Here is a 26,797-nt window from a genome sequence, read left to right as displayed (position 1 = left end):
TACCTGTCTTTAGTTGTTCCTGCTTATATTTTTCTGGAACTATTTTTCCCCAGGATTTGGGGGTTCTTTCATGGCTCCTTCTCCATCGCCAGTGACTCCAGCTCAGAATAACCTGCTACAGCCCAATTTTGAGGCAGCTTTTGGAACAACACCTTCAACTTCTAGCAGCAGCTCCTTTGATCCTTCAGGTGAGGCAGTGATTTTTCAAATATTCTTTTTATTTGTTCTGTTTCTAAAATGCACCACCTCAGGTTCATGTGATATCAGGAAATTTATAAGCAAATATTGAATGAAGACCTGGTTTTAAAACTGTTCAATAAACCTCTCCTTCTGTAACCTAAGTAAATATTTTCCATACATTTTGGTGGCTTTAAGAATAACCTGCAGTCCCTTTCTGGTTTTGTTTTTATTTTTTAGCAGAAATTTAACTTAACATGCTCGTCATCTGTTTGCATGAGCTTATATGCACATGGTTTGGAGAAAGTTAAGGGAAAACAAATACTTTGTGCTAAATCTTTGTGCAGTATCTCAGTGTGTAGACACTCCCACTGCTGTTGCTTACACTCTCTGAAGTTCGCCTGGCCCTCCGTTTGATGAAGTTGACACGGATAGTATTCTTTGCCTGCCTTTAACCTTTCATCCTGCTGTCGTTTTGTTTGTATTTTCTTCCATTCTACTCTTCTCATGCTGGGTCCCTACTACAAATTTTCAATTGGTGAGTTTTTGGTAATCGTGTTTCAGAAACCCCCCAACTATATCCTCTGCCTGACAATTTGGTTGCTTCCATTGCCAGTGCTGAGTTGAATGCTGTCCTTTTTTTAATTTAGAATTATTGTAGAGTGGTGTGTGTATGGTAAATATGTATTGTTTATATATATATAATAGCAACCATAAAACTTTTGATATAAGTATCAGCAGAAGCTTTTGTATAAATCCTATGAGCCAGCATTTTTGAATAGTCTTTCTGTATTCCAGGAACTAAACAAATGGTCATTTGTTACATGCTGATCAAGAACCATCAATAATAGCATGATTCTTAATACTGAAAATAGCATATATTGTAGCTGTGCCCTTAAAGTTAGAACCAGAAGTGACTACTACAATGAAAGAAACAAAAATCAAAATTCTTACTTCTACAGTATGTTTTTCAGATATTTATTAATAGGTACTAATCATCAATCAGATTTTATTTCAGCACTGATTTCATAGGAATTAGGAGATTCGGACTTTCTTTCTCATTTAAGAATTTTTGTAAAAGTAGGCATTGTAACTACCACATATTGAATGCCTATTTTGAGTGAGCATTATAGTAAAGGCACGACGTATATCATCTAGTTTAATCTTCACAACAAATCCATGTTGTAGTTGTGCTCTTCTCACTTACAGGTAATAAAAGCTCAGTCACTTTCTCAGAGTCATGCACTAGTGAGGCAGGCAGCTGACATGAGCCCAATTCTGATTCCCAAGTCTGTGTTCTTTGCTGAACATTACACAATTTTTTTTTTCCACTTTCATGTTCATTAGTATTTCCATACTTTATGAGTAGCCATATGTAGAGATGTTTTTTGGTGTTATAGTCATTGAAAGTATGGATTAAATGCCTTCTTTGGTAAGATTGTAAATGTACTTGTTTCATTCTTTTTCAAAAGAGTTTCCCTTTGATTTTGCATATTTCTTTTGCCATTATTCTGAACCTGTTCTATTTGATTTCCAGTGTTTGATGGTCTAGGTGATCTTCTGATGCCAACCATGGCACCAACTGGGCAGCCTGCACCCATCTCACTGGTATCACCAAGTCCTGCAATGGCGGCAAGCAAAGCCCTTGGGAGTGACCTTGACTCATCTCTTGCCAGCTTAGTTGGCAGTGAGTAATAGAATAGTTTCTTCAGCAGAATCATATATGAATTTTTTACTCTCTATATTTTTTTGTATGTATAGTTTCTGGATTCACTTACAGGTGAGTATGTCAAGGAGTAGACAAAAATTCTTAGTGTTTTACCCAGTACAATTCCTTGGAAGATATACAGTCCCTGAGCCATTGTCTCACAAGCAACATGGAGGCCACTTTTAATCTGAATTACCAAAGGGGTAATTAGAGAGCATGTAGAGTGAAATCTAAGTGTTATCTTAAATAAATACTTAATTTTTTATTTCATTTGGAAATAACATATTAACCAATTGAGTATCCAAATTAGTTTCAGTTATTCATTGAACAAATATTTATTGAGCACCAGGCAGTCTTCCAGGCTCTAGAGATAAATCAGTGAACAGGGCAGATAGAAATTTCTGTTCTTACAGTGCTTAGCAGGGCAGAGACAACATTAAAGATTTTCAAATAAGTAAATTCTCTAATATGTTAGGTTGTAAGTGCCATGAAGAAAAAACAGGACAGCCAAAGAGGGTTTGTAAGTGCTACAGAGTAGCCCTCACTGAGAAGGTAACATTTGTGCAAAGATTTAAAGGTAAAGGAATGAATCATATGGATATCTGAAGGGAAGAATTTGCGGGCAAAGGAGATGGCCAATGCAAAGGCACTGGGACAGATGATTGCCTGGCACACTCAAGGAAATCCATGGACATTAGTGACTGGAGGTGGGTAAGTGAAGGAGAGAATCCTAGGAGATGAGCGAGCTGTGACAAAGATTGGCCTTGTTTAAACTCTGAATTCAATTCTTTTGTTAAGATGAATGGGCTTACCATCACCGATACCTCGATACCTTTTGTTTCACTCAAGGCTATATCAAAAGGTTATCAGATCCCTGAGACAACCTTTTTCCTGTGTAGTATTCCTGCAGACATATTTTTGTTTCCCATTCCTATGATTTAAAGAAGACATTTCTCCAAAGAATGTATACATATGGCCAGTATACATGTGAAAAGGGGCTCAACATCAGTCATCTGTGAAATGCCTATCCAAACTGCAGTGAAATATTACTTCACAACCATTTTTTGCCATTTAGTTGCTATATCATGCCCATCTCTTTTGTGACCCCATGTACTGTAACCCGCCAGGCTTCTCTGCTGTGAAATTCTCCAGGCCAGAATATTAGAGTGGGTTGCCATTTCCTTCTCCAGGGGATCTTCCCAACCCAGGGATCGAACCCAAGTCTGCACTGCAGGTGGATTCTTTACTGCTGAGCCACCAAGGAAGCTAGTTCACGCCCATTTGGAGGCTGTAATAAAAAAAGGAGATCATAACTAGTCTTGATGAAGATGTGGAAAAATTATCCCTTATGATGATGCAGTGGAAGTGAGAAATAGATTTAAGGGCCTAGATCTGATAGATAGAGTGCCTGATGAACTATGGAATGAGGTTCATGACATTGTACAGGAGACAGGGATCAGGACCATCCCCATGGAAAAGAAATGAAAAAAAGCAAAATGGCTGTCTGGGGAGGCCTTACAAATAGCTGTGAAAAGAAGAGAAGTGAAAAGCAAAGGAGAAAAGGAAAGATATAAGCATCTGAATGCAGAGTTCCAGATAACAGCAAGAACAGATAAAGCCTTCTTTAGTGATCAATGCAAAGAAATAGAGGAAAACAACAGAATGGGAAAGACTGGAGATCTCTTCAAGAAAATTAGAGATACCAAGGGAACACTTCATGCAAAGATGGGCTTGATAAAGGACAGAAATGGTCTGGACCTAACAGAAGCAGAAGATATTAAGAAGAGGTGGCAAGAATACATGGAAGAACTGTACAAAAAAGATCTTCACGACCCAGATAACCATGATGGTGTGATCACTAATCTAGAGCCAGACATCCTGGAATGTGAAGTCAAGTGGGCCTTGGAAAGCATCGCTACGAACAAAGCTATGGAGGTGATGGAATTCCAGTTGAGCTGTTTCAAATCCTGAAAGATGATTCTGTGAAAGTGCTGCACTCAATATGCCAGCAAATTTGGAAAACTCGGCACTGGCCACAGGACTGGAAAAGGTCGGTTTTCATTCCAATCCCAAAGAAAGGCAATGCCAAAGAATGCTCAAACTACTTCACAATTTGCACTCATCTCACCCACTAGTAAAGTAATGCTCAAAATTCTCCAAGCTAGGCTTCAGCAATACGTGAACTGTGAACTCCCTGATGTTCAAGCTGGTTTTAGAAAAGGCAGAGGAACCAGAGATCCAATTGCCAACATCCACTGGATCATGGAAAAAGCAAGCGAGTTCCAGAAAAACATCTATTTCTGCTTTATTGACTATGCCAAAGCCTTTGACTGTGTGGATCAGAATAAACTGTGGAAAATTCTGAAAGAGATGGGAATACCAGACCACCTCACCTGCCTCTTGAGAAATCTTTATGCAGGTCAGGACACAGCAGTTAGAACTGGACATGGAACAACAGACTGGTTCCAAATAGGAAAAGCAGTACGTCAAGGCTGTATATTGTCACCCTGCTTATTTAACTTACATGCAGAGTAATGTATTTCTCTTACATCATGAGAAATGCTGGGCTGGAAGAAGCACAAGCTAGAATCAAGATTGCCAGGAGAAATAATAACCTCAGATATGCAGATGACACCACCCTTATGGCAGAAAGTGAAGAGGAACTAAAAAGCCTCTTGATGAAAGTGAAAGTGGAGAGTGAAAAAGTTGGCTTAAAGCTCAACATTCAGAAAATGAAGATCATGGCATCGGTCCCATCACTTCATGGGAAATAGATAGGGAAACTGGAAACAGTGTCAGACTTTATTTTTTGGGGCTCCAAAATCACTGCAGATGGTGATTTCAGCCATGAAATTAAAAGATGCTTACTCCTTGGAAGAAAAGTGATGACCAACCTAGATAGTGTATTCAAAAGCAGAGACATTACTTTGCCGACTAAGGTCCGTCTAGTCAAGGCTATGGTTTTTCCTGTGGTCATGTATGGATGTGAGAGTTGGACTGTGAAGAAGGCTGAGTGCCAAAGAATTGATGCTTTTGAACTGTGGTGTTGGAGAAGACTCTTGAGAGTCCCTTGGTCTGCAAGGAGATCCAACCAGTCCATTCTGAAGGAGATCAGCCCTGGGATTTCTTTGGAAGGAATGATGCTGAAGTTGAAACTCCAGTACTTTGGCCACCTCATGTAGAGTTGAGTCATTGGAAAAGACTCTGATGCTGGGAGGGATTGGGGGCAGGAGGAGAAGAGGACCACAGAGGATGAGATGGCTGGATGGCATCACTAACTCCATGAACGTGAATCTGAGTGAACTCCGGGAGTTGGTGATGGCAGGATGCCTGGTGTGCTGCGATTCATGGGGTTGCAAAGGGTCGGACACGTCTGAGTGACTGAACTGAATTGAACATTGCTGGGGAGAATGTATTGATAACATTGTGCGGCTGCCATGAAGAGTGATTTGTCAGTTTCTGGAAATGTTAAACATACAGTTACCATTCACCAGAGAGGGTACCAGGTTACTCGCCTAGAAAGCTCTTCCCCAGATCTCTGTGCAGCTTTGCACAAGCTTCACCCCATGAGGCTTCTTTGAGCACCCTATTTAATCCTGTCTGTCCCCACTCTCAGCCTAACCCACCAGCTCTCTCTTACCCTGTTCTTCATATTCATTTATCCATAGGCTCACTGTATCACCTCTAGTAGATTATATACTCTTCTATTATTTTGTTGTTTTATCATCCATCTCACCCCAAGAGAATGCAAATTCCTCTGGGACTGGGATCTTTATTTGTATCACTGGCTTATCTCATGTGCTTAGAACAGTGCCTGGCATATGGGGACTCAGTAAATATTTGCTGTAGTAGTAAATGAATTGAGATTAAAGCAGAATGTATTAACCCATTGGATGAGGATTTGCCAAGACAACTCACATAATTCATAGATTCACTAGAAGGACCCAAGGGAGTCAGCACATGGCTGTACTCCCAGCTGAGATTACAGCAGAATTGTAAGAATACAGAGCTGGATCCTCAAGGGAAAAGTCCAGAAGAATCCACACATGGACTTCCTTATGCTCTCTCCTCACTAAGAGTGGGAGAGCACACAAACATGCAACAACACACACAGTTTTCTGCCCAGAAAAGCCCTTTATAAAGATTCGGCATCCAAGGCTTTTATTGGATCCTCATCCTGTAGGCACTCTGCCTAACATGTACCAAAATACCAGCCAGTCTCCTGAAAGGAAAGCAGGTTTTCAGCATAAACCTAGTTGCTTCTACAGTTCAGACAATTGAGCCACGCTTATCATTAGGAAAGTATTATCTCAGTGTAGAGAACAGTTTGGATTCCCAGGTAGCTCAGTGATAAAGAACCTACTGGCCAATCATCCCTAGGTCAGGAAGATCCTCTGGAGAAGGAAATGGCAAGCCACTCCAGTATTGTTGCCTGGGAAATCTCATGGAGTCTCAAAGAGTGGGACATGACCTAGCCACTGAGCACAGAGAACAGTTTATATTAGCCAAGTTCCCAGCCACACAGGCCTAAGATAGCAAGCTCAAGCCTCCTAAGTTCACACATTTCTGAATACCGATTGCCTTGAAAGTTTGATCCTTAAGAATAACGTGAAGTGAAAGAAAATGTTGGCCTTGTGAATATGTTTCCTAAAGTGGTTTCTCTTCTGTAAAACTAAATGCAGTCATTTGTATGCAAAATGTGGGCTTTTTTTAGACCTCTGATTCTTTGATCTTTTAAATGTCATATCATTTAAGCTGAGTATAGACATTTAAATTCTTTTTTCTCTTATCCATTTATAGATCTTGGAATTTCTGGTACCACATCCAAAAAGTAAGTATTTTTGAAACTGTCTGGTTTTCTTATGACAGTGTATTTGTACTTGTTTGCGACTATCAAACTTTGTACTTAATGGAGTGTTACACATTCTCAGGCTAGGTGACTTCTAAATTGGTTTTTATTTCATTGTCAGTTTTTGTTTTTGTTGTTATTCTACTGGAATCTCTATTCCACTATTGACTCTTCAATGAAAAGGAATAATCTGTTCAGTCTCCAGATTCACACTAAATTATATCTAGAAATACTTGGGAATTGTGGTTTGAATACTTTAATAGCTTTAAATTCTAGATTCATTGTAATATTCCTCACTAACATTGATTTTAGAAAGTGTCTCATGGAGTCTCATGGAGGAAGAATAGTAAAAATGACAATGTACACTTTTTTTAGATGCATATTTCAACATCTCTGAAATTGGGATGCATATAACAATAGATATAATCTTATAATCACTGGAAGGCAGGTGGTAGTCATGATTCATCTGTGTGAAACCTTCTGTTGAAGCCACTAAGATCCAGAAAGTGCCATCATGGATTCATTATCAGTTCAGCAAGGGATACACAGACACAGTATTTATGACTTACTTGGAAGTTTTTGTAACCAGTGATGAATTCAGTTGAATTTTGTGGCACATTTTTCCATGAGCAGTGACAGGAAATTCCTGTTATCACTGAGGTCAAAACTCTTATTGATTTTTTTGTCAAATATTCTTAAGCTCTCTTAGATACAATATGGTAAGACTCTTCCATCTGTTTTATCCCATTCTCTTTATTACTTCTTGACTCCAAATAAAAATAAACATTTATGGAGCCACATACTGTTCTTTTCTGATTGTGTGTGTGTGTGTTGCATGGTTGATTTTAGGGGAGATCTTCAGTGGAATGCTGGAGAGAAGAAGTTGACTGGGGGAGCCAACTGGCAGCCGAAAGTAGCCCCTGCCACCTGGTCAGCAGGCGTTCCACCCAGCGCACCCTTGGTACGTAGCTTCCAGAGGCCAGGGTGGTGCAGGCACTGTGCCAGTTTCCAGGTGTATGGAGCAGGGAGCATGTTGTTGAATTTTGCTACTGATGTTGTACTTCATGATCCGTGTTGAAGAAATGGAGCAAGATGCAATATTTACCAAGATGCAATATTTACCAAAAGGCAAATTTCATTGACTTTATATTTACTAAAGATTATGACCTAGCTTTTTATTTTAAGTATTTCAAAATAGTATTTATACTTTTTCAAACATTAGTTTTTTATTTCTATAATTATAGAAATGATATTTTAATATTTTCAATATTTTGAAACATGTAATACCATTGATCTTTATCTATGTTTTTATCACATCTCTTGCCCACATTTCCTGATGGTCATAAATAATGAAGACTTTTATTCTTAGCAGAAAGAGTGAGCTGTTTTCTATTGTGTACCTGAACTTTCATTTAAAAACCCTATGAAGTCTTCTCACTGTTTTTTAAATTTGAAACTACTATCACCACCTTTCCTATGAAATTTAAATAGGTCTCATTTCTGTATCCCCTGGAGTAGAAAATAGCAACCCATTCCAGTATTCTTCTCTGGAGAATCCCATGGACAAAGGAGCCTGGCAGGCTGTAGTCTATGGGGTTGCAAAGAGTTAGACCCAATTGTGAAATAACACTTTTGTTTTCAATACTATTATTGTTAATTGAACTACAACTTAAGTGGTAGTTTCTATAGGAAAATATCTTCTCAGACTTGGTTTCCAAAACCCACTTCCTCTGGTCTCCCCATTCCACCCCCTGGTGTTTGTAAGAGAGCAGGAAACTCAAGGACTAATACTCTCTGCCTTTGGTGAGTTCAAAGTCTGAAAGAACTTAATTTTAAGAAGTGATTTCCAAAAGATAACAATGAGAAGATTGCCTATTATATCTGGATGTTTACCTTTTAAAATCTTTATTTGCATAAAACAATGCTTGAAGTGAAGTGAAGTCACTCAGTCGTGTCCGACTCTTTGTGACCCCATGGGCTGTAGACTACCAGGTTCCTCTGTCCATGGGATTTTCCAGGCAATAGTCCTGGAGTGGATTGCCATTTCCTTCTCCAGGGGATCTTCCCAACCCAGGGATTGAACCCGGGTCTCCCGCATTGTAGACAGACACTTTACCATCTGAGCCACCAGGGAAGTCCAAAACAGTGCTTAAGAGGGCCATTTTAATATTTATCTATAAGTAAAGTTCCATTTTAAATAATTTAATAATTAAGGTTCCATTTCAAAGGATACTTGGTAGAAAACTACCCATCTCTTTCAAACTGACCTATGGGTCAGGAAACAAAGATCATGGCATCCGGTCCCATCACTTCATGGGAAATAGATGAGGACACAGTGGAAACGGTGTCAGACTTAATTTTGGGGGGGCTCCAAAATCATTGCAGATGGTGACTGCAGCCATGAAATTAAAAGACGCTTACTCCTTGGAAGAAAAGTTATGACCAACCTAGATAGCATATTCAAAAGCAGAGACATTACTTTGCCGACTAAGGTCCGTCTAGTTAAGGCTATGGTTTTTGCATTAGTCATGTATGGATGTGAGAGTTGGACTGTGAAGAAGGCAGAACACCAAAGAATTGATGCTTTTGAGCTGTGGTGTTGGAGAAGACTCTTGAGAGTCCATTGGACTGCAAGGAGATCCAACCAGTCCATTCAGAAGGAGATCAGCCCTGGGATTTCTTTGGAAGGAATGATGCTACAGCTGAAACTCCAGTACTTTGGCCACCTCATGCGAAGAGTTGACTCATTGGGAAAGACCTGATGCTGGGAGGGATTGGTGGCAGGAGAAGGGGACGACAGAGGATGAGATGGCTGGATGGCATCACTGACTCGATGGACATGAATCTGAGTGAACTCCAGGAGTTGGTGATGGACAGGGAGGCCTGGCGTGCTGTGATTCATGGGGTCGCAAGGAGTCGGACACGACTGAGCGACTGAACTAACTAACTAATGGGTCAGGAAGATCCCCTAGAGAAGGAAATGGCAACCCACTTCAGTATTCTTGCCTGGAGAATCCCATGGACAGAGGAGCCTGGTAGGCTACAGTCCATGGGGTCGCAAGAGTCGGACCCGGCTTAGCGACTAAACCACCACCACCATGCCCAGGATAACCATATAATTTATTGTGCAAACTAGTGCTCTTTGAAGGTAAAAGGAAGCATAATTGTTACTCTGTGACCCCAAGCATGTGTCTGGTGGCCCACATAGATGCTGAGACCATAAGCAGGTAGCACTCTGGGCCTAGGCAGCTGCATTCCATTCTTTATTTTCTTAGTCTATTTTTTTGAAGTATAGTTGATTTACAGTGTTGTGTTAATTTCTGCTGTGCAGCAAAGTGATTCAGCTATACATATATATGTATATATTCTTTTTCATACTCTTTTCCATTATGGTTTAATCACAGGATGTTGAATATAGTCCCCTGTACTGTACAGTAGGACTTTGTTGTTTATCCATTCTCTGTGTAAGAGTTTGCTTCTGCTAACCCCAAACTCCCACTCCATCCCTCAACTGCACTACATTCTTAAATACAAAAACAGTGTTGGGGGTAGAGGGAGAGAGATTCAATATTTCTGAATAAAATCCCTAAAGAAAGAAAAAGCTTCTTCAGAACACATCTTATACATCTGTTAATACTGCATATTGTCAAGAAATCGTAATTTATATTATCATCAAATTAAAAGAGCTCATTTTTCTATTCTATGCAAAATTAAAGAGATCTTATTTGCCGTCCTAAGTCATTTATATTCTTCCCTGGTGGCTCAGACGGTAAAGCGTGTGCCTACAATGTGGGAGACCTGGGTTCAATCCCTGGTTTGGGAAGATCTCCTGGAGAAGGAAATGGCAACTCACTCCAGTATTCTTGCCTGGAAAATCCCATGGACGGAAGAACCTAGTTAGGCCACAGTCTATGGGGTCACAAAGAGTCGGACACAACTGGGATGCTGAGGATCTAGTGTTGCTCTTATCAGCAAGATAAAGCTGTTCAGTGTTTTGGTTTGGGTTTTTTTTTTTTTTTCATTTAGGGTATAGTTGCTTTACAATGTAATGTTAGTTTCTACTGTACAACAAAGTGAATCAGCTTTTTGTGTGTGTGTATATAGATAGATAGATAGATAGATAGATATCTCCCTCTTGGACCTCTTTCCCACCTACCCACCCCCATTCAGTGTTTTTTAACTGGTTGGTTAAAAAACAGTCATGGTGATAGCAAAGTCAAAGAAGAGGGTAGGGGAGTGGAGGGAAAGGTGGTGAGAATGCTGATATCTGGCAGATCAACCATAGGTTAAAAAAAAAAAAAAGTGTGGAGTCAGAGGTGGAGAGTAAGATAAGAAAGAAAAGTCTCAGGCAGAATCCACTCAACTGGGGATTATTGTGAACAAACTCAGCAAGACACTGGCTGCCAGGTTTCTGTATGGGGCAGTTTGCTGAGTAATGAGGCCATCATCCCTGAAGGGGAACAAGGGAAAAGTATTTTAAAGACAGTATTGAGCTGGAGAGCTTCCTTGACCATCACCTCCCCTAAGATGAAGATTTTAACCATACACAGTTACGAATTCATCAGATACTTAACAAACAACTCTTTTGCTTCTTCAGGGCCACGAGGCCACCAGTTATCTGGTTGGCAGGGAGCATCCTGGAGACTGAGATTAACATTTTCATTTCTTTTAAACCCCCAAACACCTTATTTTTGTTTATGAGGCAGAGAACTTGACACTGTTAATAATGAAACTCAAGAAAGTTAAAGACAGTAGACTTTAGCATAAAATGTCCTCAGCAGCTGTGGAAAGAGAAATTAGAACAACAAAAGTAATCTTTTAGGAGGGCAGAGTTGCCTAAACAGAGCTGTAGTTCTGTTTCTCTTATTTTCCTTAACGTTTTAGGCAGCAATATGAAGGCAGTTATTTTTTCATTGTTAACCCTCACTTAGTCACAAAACTTTACTACCATTTGCTCCATTTACTGCAGAACTGTACTTCCCAATCAAAATTCTGGTTTGCTTTCACTTTAATCATTCTGAGTTTCTCTGGCTCGCATCCACCCCAGTTCTCCCATAAAATGTCTCTTGCATTTTTCTATTCCTTAAATATGTTTGAGTCTCTTTTTCTAAGGACAGTCAAGAAAAAGAAGAGAGAGCTGAGATGTGTGCTTCAGAAGCAATGAGGGAGGGTTTGTGGGTTTTCCCATTAATCTGCAGGCCTTTGTTTTTGAGTAGGACATGAAAGGGCGGATGTCAGGGTGAAGACCCTTCTGCTGCGTTTTATAGATTTTATTAAGAGACAAGAGCTAAGGTTACTTTTCTCAGTTTGTTTAAATTCCCCTTAAATGCTGCTTAAAGGTGCAACTCTAAAATTTTTCAGATGACAGCACCCAAATTAGATCTAAAAATCTTTAACAGGACTGGCATACTATCATGGCCATCAGTAGGGTTATTCATTCCTAGTTTTGAGCACAACAGACCTGCTAAGTTTCCATCAGACAAACTAGGAACGTACTTGCAACTCAGAAATATGTGCATTTTGTAGGCCATGGTTCTGCCCCTAAAACCAGCTAACCTTTATACGTCTATTGGTGAAACATTTTGTTGAGGATTTAAAAAGAAAATTTTTTAAACCTTAGGATAAATAATATTGAGGGGATAAATTATTGAGTTAATCTACCATTTGAAGAAAATGACAAACTTAGACTCTCTTTAAACTTTTGACCCATTTATTTGATCAGGAATATCTGCAGATTCATTTTATTTTGATAACCCTAATGATACAATTCTTGTAAAAAAATACAATTGTTATTGTAAGGTACAATTCTGATAAAGCAATTCCAATCAGTGATACAATTCTTGGTCTGGTGAGTAGCCTACCCCTAGACTGTTAAAATAATGAGTAGAGTGAATCTGAAATATAATATTTCTCTTATAGAGGAAGAAAATAACTTTCCCTCTATCCTTCTAAGTTCTTAGTGGAGACTCCTGTAGTAATACATACTAACAAGAGAAAAACAGAAACTTGTTAACATGTATGCTTCATATATACATGGGAGATACCAAAGGGAAAAATGGGTAACTCCCTGAGGTGGTCTAAGCCATTGGTTTAAATAACCATCTTCAGCTAAAAACAAATGAAAGAAAAATATAGGGTGGCCAGTTAATGGAGAGGTTACCAGGAAAAGCTGGTCAACAAAGATAAGGTCTGTTATACAGGGCTTCCCTGATGGCCCAGCGGTATAGAATCCGACTGCCCGTGCAGGAGACAGGAGTTTGATCCCTTACCCAAGGAGTCTCACACGCCACAGAGCAACTGAGCATCACAACCACTGCGCCTGTGCTCTAGAGCCTGGGAATCACATACTGAAGCCCACACGGCCTGAAACCTGTGCTCTGCAACAAGAGAAGCCACTGCAATGAGAAGCCTGCGCACTGCGACTGGAAAGGAGCCCCTGCTCCTAGAGAAGAGCCTGTGTAGCAACAAAGACCCAGCCCCCGCCAGAAATGAAGAAAGAAGTAGAATGACTGTGAAAATTCGTTCTTTACATTTAAGTCAATGGCTCCTCTATTGATAAGAGATTCTCTTGTGATTTAGTCACCCTACTCTTCCTGGTACTGACCCTTCAGTGGGATCTCCTTTGTAAATCTAAGCACACCTCACAAAAGTTTACTGTTCTACTGTTCTCAGGGCTCCTCCTGCATCTGCTGTTCTTCAAAATAATCAGCTCATAAGAATCCTTGCACCAAAAAACATATTGGGGGGATATTTTGCTACCCTTCAGTATTTTCTTTCTTTTAAAAAATGTTTTAGATAAATTTGTTTAACATTAAGTTACAACTTTAAAAGTGTATAATTCAGTGATTTTTAGTATTTTTTTGATGTTGTAAAACTGTTACCATTCTCTACAATTCCAGAATATTTTCATCACCCCAAAGAGGAACATGGGCTTTCCCGATTTTCTGCTTCTCTATTCCATGATATCCAAAAATTTACTGTTTCTGTGGGTTTGCTTCTTCTGGATTTTTAATATAAATAGAATCCTACACTAGGGAGTCTTATGTGCATGACTTCTTCCACTTAGCCTAATGTTTTCAAGGTTGATCTGTGTTGTAGCATGTAACAGTACTTCATTATTTTATGGCTGACAGTTCTGTTCTTTGGATATACCACATTTTGTTTGTTCATTCATTAATGAATGGACGTTTGTGTTGTTTCCACGTTTTGGATATTATGAAAGGTACTTCTGCTATTTGTATACAAACTTTGATAAGGATATATGTCCTCAGTTTTCTTGGGAATATACCTAGGAATGGAAATACCAGGACTTGTGTGACTGTTGAGATTTTTGAGGAACTGACAGACTTTTCCACAGCAGCTGCATCATCTTATATATTTACACCATCAGTGCATAGGGTTTCAATTGTGACTTTCATATGCATTTCCTTAATGACTAGAGATCTTGAGAATCTTTTCATGTGCCTAACGGTCATTTGTATATCTTTTTTTTTTTTTTTTTGAGAAATGTGGTGAGTTCTACGGGATCTTTATTATTCTGGATACTAGATGCCTATGAGATATATGATTTGCAAGTATTTTTTCACATTCTGTGAGTCGTCATCATTTTCTTGATAGTATCTTTTAATGCACAGAGTTTTAAATTCAGATAAACTCCAATTTTATCTATTTTTGTTTCTGTTGCTTGTGCTTTTGGTGTCATGTTTAAGAAACCAAGGTCTAATCCAAGATCTTAAAGATTTATACCTACGCTTCTTTCTAAGAGTTGTATAGTTTTATCTGTTACGTTAGGTCTTTGACCTATTTTAGGCTCATTTTCATATGTGGTATGAGATAGGGGTCCAGATTGTTTGTGTTGCATGCACAAATCCAGTTAATCCGAGAACCATTTGTTGAAAATGCTGTTTTTTCAACAATATTCTTCACAGTCTTCTCAAATATCAGTTGACCGTAGATGTGTAGATTTATTTCCAGACTCTCTATTCTGCTGTATGGATCTGTGTGTCTGTCCTTATGCCAGTACCACAGTGTTTTGATCAAATGTAGCTTAGTTGTAAGTTTTGAAACCAGAAAGTGTGAGTCCCCCAAATTTGTTCTTCTTTTTCAAGATTGTTTTGTCTATTCTGGGTCATTGGATTTCCATATAAATTTCAGGTTCAGGTTTTCCATTTTTCCAAGAGAAGCAGTTAAAGTTGATAAGGATTGAAATTTTGATAGGAATCACACTGAATCTATAAAGCAAATTGGGAAGTGTTGTCATCTTAACAATATTAAGTCTTCTAGTCCGTAATAGATTAGATGATGTCTATTTTCCAAGTTGTCTATAATTTCTTCAACAATGTTTTATAGCTGTCAGTGTATAAGTGTTGTACTGTCTTGTTAAATTTATTTCTAAGTGTGTTATTTCTAATGCTGTTATAGATTAAATTTTTTGTGATTACATTTTTTATTGTTCATTGCTAGTCTGAACACCACATTGATTTTTGTATATTTATTTTTTATCTTGCAACTGTACTGAACTTGTTTATTAACTCTGATGATTTTTTGCCTGTGAATACTTAGATTTTCTCTGTATAAGATGATGTCATCTGCAAATAGAGATACACTTATGCTTCCTTTCTTATTTTAATGCTGTTTCTTTTTCTTACCTAATTGCATTGACTAGATCTCCTAGTATCTCTTTCTCTTGTTCTTAGGGAGAAAACTTTCAGTCATTCGACTTTAAATATGATATTCAGTTCAGTCGTTCAGTCGTGTCTGACTCTTTGCGACCCCATGAACCATAGCACGCCAGGCCTCCCTGTCCATCACAAACTCCTGGAGTACACCCAAACCTGTGTCCATTGAGTCGGTGATGCCATCCAACCATCTCATCCTCTGTCTCATCCCCTTCTCCTCCTGCCCTCAATCTTTCGCAGCATCAGGGTCTTTTCCAATGAGTCAACTCTTCACATCAGGTGGCCAAAGTATCGGAGTTTCAGCTTCAACATCAGTCCTTCCAGTGAACACCCAGGACTGATCTCCTTTAGGATGGACTGGTTGGAGCTCCTTGCAATCCAAGGGACTCTCAAGAGGCTTCTCCAAAACCACAGTTCAGAAGCATCAATTCTTTTGTGCTCAGCTTTCTTTATAGTCCAACTCTCACATCTGTACATGACCACTGGAAAAACCATAGCCTTGACTAGATGGACCTTGTTGGCAAAGTAATGTCTCTGCTTTCCAATATGCTATCTAGGTTGGTCATAACTTTTCTTCCAAGGAGTAAGCATCTTTTAATTTCATGGCTGAAATCACCATCTGCAGTGATTTTGGAGCCCCCAAAAATAAAGTCTGACACTGTTTCCACTGTTTCCCATCTATTTCCCATGAAGTGATGGGACCAATTGCCATGATCTTCGTTTTCTGAAGGTTGAGCTTTAAGCCAACTTTTTCACTCCCTTTCATTTTCATCAAGAGGCTCTTTAGTTCTTCTCCATTTTCTGCCATAAGGGTGGTGTCATCTGCATATCTGAGGTTGTTGATATTTCTCCCGGCAATCTTGATTCTAGCTTGTGCTTCCTCCAGCCCAGTGTTTCCCATGATGTACTCTGCATATACGTTAAATAAGCAGGGTGACAATATACAGCCTTGACGTACTCCTTTTCCTGTTTGGAACCAGTCTGTTGTTCCATGTCCAGTTCTAACTGTTGCTTCCTGACCTGTATGCAGATTTCTCAAGAGGCAGGTCAGGTGGTCTGGTATTCCCATCTCTTTCCGAATTTTCCACAGTTTATTGTGATCCACACAGTCAAAGGCTGTGGCATAGTCGATAAAGCAGAAATATATGTTTTTCTGGAACTCTCTTGCTTTTCCATGATCCAGCGGATGTTGGCAATTGGATCTCTGGTTCCTCTGCCTTTTCTAAAACCAGCTTGAACATCTGGAAGTTCACAGTTCATGTGTTGCTGAAGCCTAGCTTGGAGAATTTTGAGCATTACTTTACTAGTGGGTGAGATGAGTGCAATTGTGAAGTAGTTTGAGCATTCTTTGGCATTGCCTTTCTTTGGGATTGGAATGAAAACTGACCTTTTCCAGTCCTGTGGCCAGTGCCAAGTTTTCCAAATTTGCTGGCATATTGAGTGCAGCACTTTCACAGCATCATCTTTCAGGATTTGAACTAGCTCAACTGGAATTCCATCATCTCCACTAGCTTTGTTCATAGTGATGCTTCCTGAGGCCCACTTAACTTCACAATCCAAGATGTCTGGCTCTAGCTGAGTGATCACACCATCATGATTATCTGGGTTGTGAAGATCTTTTTTGTTCAGTTCTTCCATGTATTCCTGCCACCTCTTCTTAATATCTTCTGCTTCTGTTAGGTCCATACCATTTCTGCCCTTTATCAAGCCCATCTTTGCAGAAAATCTTCCCTTGGTATCTCTAATTTTCTTGAAGAGATCTCTAGTCTTTCCCGTTCTGTTGTTTTCCTCTATTTCTTTGCATTGATCACTGAGGAAGACTTTCTTATCTCCCCTTGCTATTCTTTGGAAGTCTGCATTCAGATGGGCTATGTTTCCTTTTCCCCTTTGCTTTTCACTTCCCTTCTTTTCACAGCTATTTGTAAGGCCTCCCCAGACAGCCATTTTGCTTTTTTGCATTTCTTTTCCATGGGGATGGTCTTGATCCCTGTCTCCTATACAGTGTCACTAACCTCCATCCATAATTCATCAGGCACTCTGTCTATCAGATCTTGTCCCTTAAATCTATTTCTCACTTCCACTGTATAGTCATAAGGGATTTGATTTAGGTCATACCTGAATGGTCTAGTGGTTTTCTCCACTTTCTTCAATTTCAGTCTGAATTTGGCAATAAGGAGTTCATGATCTGAGCCATATTCAGCTCCTGGTCTTGTTTTTGCTGACTGTATAGAGCTTCTCCATCTTTGATTGCAAAGAATATAATCAGTCTGGTTTCGGTGTTGATCATCTGGTGATATCCATGTGTAGAGTCTTCTCTTGTGTTGTTGGAAGAGGGTGTTTGCTATGACCAGTACGTTCTCTTGGCAGAACTCTATTAGCTTTTGCCCTGCTTCATTCTATACTCCAAGGCCAAATTTGCCTGTTACATCAGGTGTTTCTTGACTTCCTACTTTTGCATTCCAGTCCCATATAATGAAAAAGACATCTTTTTGGTGTTAGTTCTAGAAGATCTTGTAGGTCTTCATAGAACTGTTCAACTTCAGCTTCTTTAGCGTTACTGGTCAGGGCATAGACTTGGATTACTGTGATACTGAATGGTTTGCCTTGGAAACGAACAGAGATCATTCTGTCGTTTTTGAGATGGCATCCAAGTACTGCATTTCGGACTCTTTTGTTGTCCATGATGGCTACTCCATTTCTTCTAAGGGATTCCTGCCCACAGTAATAGATATAATAGTCATCTGAGTTAAATTCACCCATTAAGTCCATCTTAGTTCACTGATTCCTAGAAAGTCAGTGTTCACTCTTGCCATCTCCTGTTTGACCACTTCCAATTTGCCTTGATTCATGGACCTGACATTCTAGGTTCCTATGCAGTATTGCTCTTTACAGCGTCGAACCTTGCTTCTATCACCAGTACCATCCACAAGTGAGTGTTGTTTTTGCTTTGGCTCCATCCCTTCATTCTTTCTGGGGTTATTTCTCCACTGATCTCCAGTAGCATATTGGGCACCTACCGACCTGCGGAGTTCATCTTTCAGTGTCCTATCTTTTTGCCTTTTCATACTGTTCCGGGGGTTCTCAAGGCAAGAATACTGAAGTGGTTTGCCATTCCCTTCTCCAGTGGACCACATTCTGTCAGACCTCTCCACCGTGACCCATCCATCTTGGGTGGCCCCACACGGCATGGCTTAGTTTCATTGAGTCAGACAAGGCTGTGGTCCATGTGATCAGATTGGCCTGTTGTCTGTGATTGTGGTTTCCATCTGTCTGGCCACTGATGTCCTCTCTCAGTGCCTACCATCTTACTTGGGTTTCTCTTACCTTGGACGTGGGGTATCTCTTCACGGCTGCTCCAGCAAAGCGCAGCCACTGCTCCTTACCTTGGACGTGGGGTAGCTCCTCACTGCCACCACCCCTGACCTCATTGTGAGTTATTTGTAGATGCCCTTTATCAGGTGTAGGAATTCCCCTTCTATTTCTAGTTTATTTAGTGTTGTTGTGTCATGAATGGATTGTGGATTTTGTGAAACACTTTTTCTGCATGTACTGAGATCAGTTTTTCTTTTATTTCTTATATTATTATAGTATATTACATTAATTGATCCAGCCTTACATTTCTGGAATAAATCTCACTTGGTCATGGGCTGTAATTCTTTTAATATGCTGCTAGATGTGGATGTGGTATGCTAGTATTTTGTTGAGAATTTTTATATTTATATTTGTAAAGAATTTGGCTGTAGTTTTCTTATGATGTCCTTGTCTGTATTTGGCATCACAGTAATACCGGCATCAAAGAATGATTAGAAAATGTTCCTTTTCTGTTTTTTTGAGAGCTTGAGAAGGGACCTTTAATAGAATGGACCAGTGAAGCCATCTGATTCTGGGCATCTCTGCGATCAAAAGTCTTTGATTACTAACTCAGTCTCTTTACTTGCTATACATCTATTTAGATTTTTTTTTATTTCTTCTTGAGTCAGGTTTGGTAGTTTGTGTCTTTCTTGGAGTTTGACTTACATCTAGATTATCTAATGTTTTAGCATATAATTTCTTATAATATATCCTTTTAATTCTTTTTATTTCTGTAAGATTGGTAGTAATATCTCCACTTCCTTTCCTGATTTTGGTCATTTAGGTTTCTCTTTTTTTCTTGTCTACTTGAAAGTTTATTCATTTTATTGATCTTTTCAAAGATCTTTTCTTGCCTCTTTTGTTTTCTCATTCTTTTTTTAATTTTTCTCTGCTCTAATTGTTTTTATTTCCTTTCTCTGCTCACTTTAGAATTAGTTCTTCTTTTTTGTAGTTTCTTATGGTAGAAGTTTAGATTATTGAGTTGAGATCTTTCTCCTGCATATGAGCTATATGTTCTTGTTTCTTTTCATATCTCATAATTTTTTTATTGGAACCTGAATACATTGAATATTATAATACGGCAGCACTGAAAATCATGTTCTACCCTTCCCCAAGGTTTGTTGTTGCTACTTTTTTGTTATTGTTGTTTTGCTACTTTGGTAGAGGGAGTTATTTGCTTGCTTGTTTTGTCCTTTAGCTACTTGGTCAGCTGAGAATTAGACAGATACTACTTAAACTCCTGGAACCAAAAATATCTCTTGGTATTTGCAGAGGGGCTCTGTGTGTGTGTTAGGCATGACTCAACCAGGCAGGTTGTAACTCCACCTTAGGAATTACTACCGCTTGCTTAAAGCCTCCAAGTCAGCCCAGAGGCATCTCAAGTCTTTCCGGAGTATGTGCATAGCCCTGGGCATGTGCATGGCTATCTAATTTCCCAGGAGGATGTCTGGATTTTTCAAACCCTTAATCCTCAAAGCATCTCATTCTCCAGCCTTTCCTCCGAGCTTTTTGTTTAGGCTGCTGTTTGCCGTGACTGATATGCGTTACCTGATACAGCAACAACTGAAAAATTTGCCTTTAAGTATTTTCCACAAATGTCCTCAGATAACAGCTTTAGCGCTAGATGGGTTCCCAGTTGGGCAAGATAACAATAAGGCTTTTGAGCCAGTGTTTCTAGGAAGCCACCTAGACAAGAGACAAGACAAAGCAAATAATTAAAATATTTTCTGCTCCTTGTGATACTATTCCTGGGAATGTGTGGTGTTATTTTCAAGGCTACATCTGAACTGGAGGACAGTGTAAATTTCAAGGGATTGCAGTAGGGTTAATTTTATGCCTAAGGGAAGCATTAGGGGTGTTAGTATATGACTGAAAACTCTCAAACCTGAGCCTGAAATGGGATATGTGAGCAGTATTATGTGTAGTCTTCTAAATGCTTCCTGAAAGTGAAGTCGCTTAGTCGTGTCCGACTCTTTGCGACCCCATGGACTGTAGCCTATCAGGCTCGTCCGTCCATGGGATTTTCCAGGCAAGAGTGCTAGAGTGGATTGCCTTTTCCTTCTCCAGGGGATCTTCCTGACCCAGGAATCGAACCCAGGTCTCCTGCGTTACAGGCAGATGCTTTACCATCTGAGCCACCAGGGAAATGCTTTCTAAAACTTCTAATTAATTTTGGTCTTTGTACAAACGTACAACAGTCAGAAGTCAGAGAGAAGCAAATATAACACAGAAAAGAATAATACAAAAAACTGGGAATAAAACCACTATATGACCCAGCAATCCCACTCCTAGGCATATATCCTGAGAAAATCAAAACTGAAAAAGATACATGCACTCTAATGTTCATTGCATCTCTACTTAAAATAGCTAGAACATGGAAGCAACCTAGATGTCAATGGACAGATGAGTGGATAAAGAAGCTGTGGTACATGTATACAATGGGATATTACTCGGCCATATAATATAATGCATTTGAGTCCGTTCTAATGAGATGGGTGAACCTAGAGCCTGTTATACAGAGTGAAGTCAGAAAGAGAAATATAAATATTGTATGGTTGGTTGGTGGTGGCTTAGTCGCTCAGTTGTGTCTGACTCTATGCGACCCCATGGACTGTAGCCCGCCTGCCTCCTCTGTCCATGGGATTTCCCAGGCAAGGATACTGGAGTAGGGTGCCATTTCCTTCTCCAGGAGATCTTCCCAATCCAGGGATTGAACCTGTGTCTCTTGCATTGACAGGTGGATTCTTTACCGCTGAGCCACCAGGGAACCATTGTATGGTTGGTTGGTGGTGGTTTACTTGCTCCGTCGTGTCTGACTCTGTGTGACCCCATGGACTGTAAATATTGTTTCAGTTCAGTTCAGTCACTCAGTCATGTCCGACTCTGCGACCCCATGAATCGCAGCACGCAGGGTCTCCCTGTCCATCACCAACTCCTGGAGTTCACTCAGACTCTCGTCCATCGAGTCAGTGATGCCATCCAGCCATCTCATCCTCTGTCGTCCCCTTCTCCTCCTGCCCCCAATCCGTCCCAGCATCAGAGTCTTTTCCAATGAGTCAACTCTTCGCATGAGGTGGCCAAAGTACTGGAGTTTCAGCTTTAGCATCATTCCTTCCAAAGAAATCCCAGGGCTGATCTCCTTCAGAATGGATTGGTTGGATCTCCTTGCAGTCCAAGGGACTCTCAAGATTCTTCTCCAACACCACAGTTCAAAAGCATCAATTCTTCGGCACTCAGCCTTCTTCACAGTCCAACTCTCACATCCATACATGACCACAGGAAAAACCATAGCCTTGACTAGACAGACCTTAGTCGGCAGAGTAATGTCTGCTTTTGAATATGCTATCTAGGTTGGTCATAACTTTTCTTCCAAGGAGTAAGCATCTTTTAATTTCATGGCTGCAGTCACCATCTGCAGTGATTTTGGAGCCCCCAAAAATAAAGTCTGACACTGTTTCCATTGTTTCCCCATCTATTTCCCATGTATACTAATGCATATATATGGAATCTAGAAAGATGGTACCAATAAATTTATTTGCAGGGCAGCAGTGGAGAAACAGACATAAAAAACAGACTTATGGACAGGGGGAGGAAGGAGAGGATGAGATGTATGGAGAGAGTAACATGGAAACTTATATTACCATATGTAAAATAGATAGCCAATGGGAATTTGCTGTATGACTCAGGGAACTCAAATAGGGGCTCTGTAACAACCTAGGGGGGTGGGATGGGGAGGGAGATGAGGGGAGGTTCAAGAGAAAGGGGACATATGTATACCTATAGCTAATTCATGTTGATATTTGGCAGAAAGGAACAATATTCTATAAAGCAATTATCCTTCAATTAAAAAATAAATTAATTTTTTTAAGTGAGGGGAAATGGAAACCAAGCTTTAAACATGTAAATGAAAGCATTCCTCAAATTTCTAATTCAATGCCTATTGGAGAATATAATGATTAGACACAAAAAAGTTTAGAAAAATTTGACTTCTTTACATTGAAGGTGGTATAAGTAGGTAGAGAGCATAAGCTGAGCCCCAGTAGCTCCACAATGGTGAACATCATGTTAGTAACCTTTGTATCACTGGCGTGGTGCTAGTGCCTATTTTTAAAATTGAAAACTGAAATCTGAGATTTCTTTATATCTTTACACATACTTAAGAGCATGCATTTAAAAGTTATATTCTGTCCTTTTAAAGTCATATTATATTGGTTCTTTTTGTTTGTTGTTTGTGTGCGTGTATGTATGTATGTATGTGTCTGTATGTGTTTTGTGGTTTTTTTGATAGCAAGGAGCTGTACCTCCAACCAGTTCAGTTCCTCCTGTTGCCGGGGCTCCATCTGTCGGACAACCTGGAGCAGGGTTTGCAATGGTGAGTGATGACCTGTTTTAAAAATTGTAATTAATACTTCTAAGGACTTTGCCAAATCCCAGATTAACTATAGAATATAATTCTTCCCATAATGCAGAAGAGTAAAATTTAAAATTTAAGTCATCTGCTTTAGACATTAAGTAGTCTACACAGGACATGATCAAGTCAGTTATAAGACACTTAAAATAATTTTCCACCATCAAAATAAATTTTGTAGTGCACCGATAATGTCATTTTTGGGGTACTGTTTACCAAACCAGTGACCTGGCTCTTAGCTCAGTCATCAAAATCAACTTTTCATCAGTATACTGCCTTTTCACTTACCACTTTATCACTAGCAAATTTTAGGACTATTTCCCATAAAAAAAAAAAACAAGTCTTTACCTGTTTAAGAACTATACATACAGAAGATAGATAAACAACAGCAAATCCTGATTGGGGTAAGGATGCTGTCTGGCCAGCCAGGCTTCTCAGGCACCTCAGTGGTTCCCTGCCATCTGCCAGCCTCACAACACCCATCATTCTAAAGTACAAGTTGTAGGAACTTATCTGATGGTCTGGAGTTTCCAAGGTGGGCTCAGTGGCAAAGAATCTCCCTGCCTATGCAGGAGAGACGAGTTCAATCCCTGGGTTGGGAAGATCCCCTGGAGGAAGAAATGGCAACCCACTCCAGTATTCTTGCCTCAGAAATCCCATGGATAGAGGAGGAGTTGCAAAGAGTCAGACACAGTTGAGTGTGCACCCTGGCGGTCCAGTGGTTAAGAATCCATGCTTCCATTGTAAGGGTGCACAGGTTCAGTCCCTGGTTGGGGAACTAAGATTCCCCACATGCCACACAGCATAGCCAAAAACATAAATAAAAATAAATTTAAGTAAGCATCTTTGTAAAACATTACAAGTAATACTTTTCCACAAACTTGGATTCCTCAGAAATTTTCTTTAACGTATGAAAGACATAAACGTCAGGCCATTGCCAGAGTGGACTCCACTCAGACTGTGAACACTTCTGCTCTTTTCAGCCTCCGGCAGGGACAGGCATGCCCATGATGCCTCAGCAGCCTGTCATGTTTGCACAGCCCATGATGAGGCCACCCTTTGGAGTTGCCGCTGTACCTGGCACACAGGTCAGTTTTTAAAGGTCCACGAAAGAATAACGTTAATTTATAAGTGTAAACTGTCATGTGACCAATGATTTGAAAATGTTCTTAGCTGATGCCATCTTCATGTTTGGTGCTTGGGAAGAAGTAAAGGGAACAAGGAAGACAGATGAACAGTGGTGACATGGTGACATTTAAAGGAAAATGGTAGAAAAAACTAACTATCCTGCGGTCCCTCCATGCCTTTCCTTAATTTGGAATGTTTCCTGAGAACTACCAGGTGTTTAAAATATCTAGGCATTTATTCCAGGAAAAAAATGAGTAGCTCTAGTCCATTGTCTTACTATGTTTTCCTAGAGTTAGCCAAAATTAAGGTTAGGGACACCATACTCCTTGCTGCTAAGTTTGCCCAAGTTAGTGACACTAACTGCAGTGAGTCTGCCAAACTGTAAAGCCTAGATCTTGGCATCCAGTCCCATCACTTCATGGCAAATGTATGGGGCGGGGGGCGGGGGGCCGGGGGCGGGGGGGGGGGGAGGGAATGGAAACAGTGTATTTCCTTGGACTCCAAATTCACTGCAGATGGTGACTGCAACCATGGAATTAAAAGACACTTGCTCCTTGGACAGAGAAGGCAATGGCACCCCATTCTAGTACTCGTGCCTGGAAAATCCCTTGGAAGAAAAGCTATGACCAACCTAGACATCATATTAAAAAACAGAGACATCACTTTACTGACAAAGGTCTGTCTAGTCAAAGCTATGGTTTTTCCAGTAGTCATGAACGGATGTGAGAGCTGAACCATAAAGAAGGCTGAGTGCTAAAGATCTGATGTTTTCTATCTGTGGTGCTGGAGGACTCTTCAGAGTCCCTTGAACAGCAAAGAGATCAAACCCCAGTCCATCCTAAAGGAAATAAACCCTGAATGTTCATTGGAAGGGCTGAAGCTGAAGCTCCAGTATCTTGGTCACCTGATGCAAAGAGCTAACTCATTGGAAAAGACCCTGTTGCTGGGAAAGATTGAGGGCAGGAGGAGAAGCGGGCAACAGAGCATGAGATGGTTGGATGGCATCACTGACTCAATGGACATGAGTTGGAGCAAACTGCAGGAGATGGTGAAGGACAGGAAAGCCTAGTGTGCTGCAGCCCATGGGGTCACAAAGAGTCAGACCTGACTGAGTGGCTGAACAGCAACAACAGCAGCACAGCCTGAGGGACCAATTCCCACAAGACTGCCCTCATCAGACCCTTCAGGTCCCAAAGGTCACCCTCACTTCAGACCAGCTGCCTGCAGATTTAAGGGTTCCCAGGACCACTCTCAGACTACACAGTTTTCTAGAAGGACCCACAGAGCTCAGGGAAGCACTAACTTTACAATGACAGTTTTATTACAGTGAAAAGATACAAACAGATCCAGCCAAAATGAGAGGTGTACTGGGCAAAGCCTGGGAGGATCCCACATGAAGCTTCTTTGTCCTCAGGGATGCCTTACCCAGCCGGCATCACTGTGTGAGGATACGCATGCAGTGCTGCTAACCCAAGAAGCTTACCTGAGCTTCAGGACGCAGAGTTTTTATTAAGCTCTCATTCTATAGGAATGACTAACTGAATCATGTCTCACGTGGCTGAACTCCCTCTCCAGCCTCCATTCCCCCCCCCAAGGTCAAGTTCATATCCTGTGGGCCCAAAGACTGAACTGTTTAATCACATGGTTGATTTTCTGGCATGGCCAGCCCCCAACCCTGAGTTACCTAAGTTAGCATAAATTATCAGGTGTGGTGCCACAAACCCACTCTGAATAACAAAGACATTCCTGGTACTAGGTAAATTCCAAAGGTTTAGAAGTTACCAACTAGGGTCCAGGACAAAGGGCAAACGTCTCTTTTGATGAGGCCAAGTTTCTTACTATACAGTGTGCTACCTTTATTTGCAAAGATCCTAAAATATATGCACTTTGTTGAACTGTTTTGCGGCTAATAATGATATTCGTACTGATAAGTCACCCTTTGTTTATTCCTCTCATAAATGCCTGGCCCAAGTGAAGGTATATGTAGAACCAAAGAAGTTTTCACCATGAGAAACTGATTTAGGATGGAGGAAGAACATTATAACTACTGGCACCATGCTGAGCACTCAAAACACATGGCTCTAATATATTTTAAGGGTATCAGTAAACAGTTTCACTTCTGTTGTATATTTTTAAATTTATCACTTGTGTTTCTGTTGTCTCAGCCTCACAATAGGAATCCTATTGTGAACCTTCTGAATGTACTTTAATCCCCTTTTCTTCCTTGAATCATCTCTAAATTCTTTCTCTACCTGTTCCCAAAATTGGCTTCAGTTTCTTTACTTTAACCCTTCAAAAGCCATAATGACCAGGAGAGTGATGGTGTGTGTCCAAAAAGATAAATTTGAAATGTAAGAGCCTCCAGCCTTCGAGGCCAACACCAAAGCACTGGCTTCCTGAGGAATTTTCTCTTCTGCTCTGAGATAATGAAGCTGCCTCAAGTTGTTTGGGGTGGGAGAGTGTGGGGGAGGGTGGTGGGTGGGAAGTGGATATGGTGG

At 40.3% G+C, this 26,797-nt stretch overlaps 1 protein-coding gene and 1 non-coding gene across 24 annotated transcripts in view; one reads left to right on the top strand and one right to left on the bottom strand.

Moving 5' to 3' along the window:
• The window catches only part of SNAP91 (synaptosome associated protein 91), a 174,568-nt gene that overhangs the window by 142,616 nt on the left and 5,155 nt on the right, over nucleotides 1–26,797 (top strand). For 21 of the 23 annotated variants that reach the window (XM_060419408.1, XM_060419407.1, XM_060419405.1 and 18 more), the window contains 6 exons: nucleotides 54–188; nucleotides 1,715–1,864; nucleotides 6,686–6,716; nucleotides 7,584–7,695; nucleotides 23,052–23,135; nucleotides 24,155–24,259. In XM_060419408.1, the coding sequence (XP_060275391.1) occupies nucleotides 54–188; nucleotides 1,715–1,864; nucleotides 6,686–6,716; nucleotides 7,584–7,695; nucleotides 23,052–23,135; nucleotides 24,155–24,259 (617 nt within the window). The remainder of the gene's footprint in view (nucleotides 1–53; nucleotides 189–1,714; nucleotides 1,865–6,685; nucleotides 6,717–7,583; nucleotides 7,696–23,051; nucleotides 23,136–24,154; nucleotides 24,260–26,797) is intronic. The other 2 variants (XM_060419406.1, XM_042253182.2) reach the window with 1 other exon arrangement.
• On the bottom strand, nucleotides 20,836–20,908 carry TRNAY-GUA (transfer RNA tyrosine (anticodon GUA)). The gene has a single exon. It is a non-coding gene; the product is annotated as a tRNA-Tyr (tRNA).

This window comes from Ovis aries, chromosome 8 (genome assembly GCF_016772045.2).
Source record: "Ovis aries strain OAR_USU_Benz2616 breed Rambouillet chromosome 8, ARS-UI_Ramb_v3.0, whole genome shotgun sequence".
Classification (NCBI taxonomy): domain Eukaryota; kingdom Metazoa; phylum Chordata; class Mammalia; order Artiodactyla; family Bovidae; genus Ovis; species Ovis aries.
This window is presented reverse-complemented; position numbering and strand designations above follow the sequence as displayed.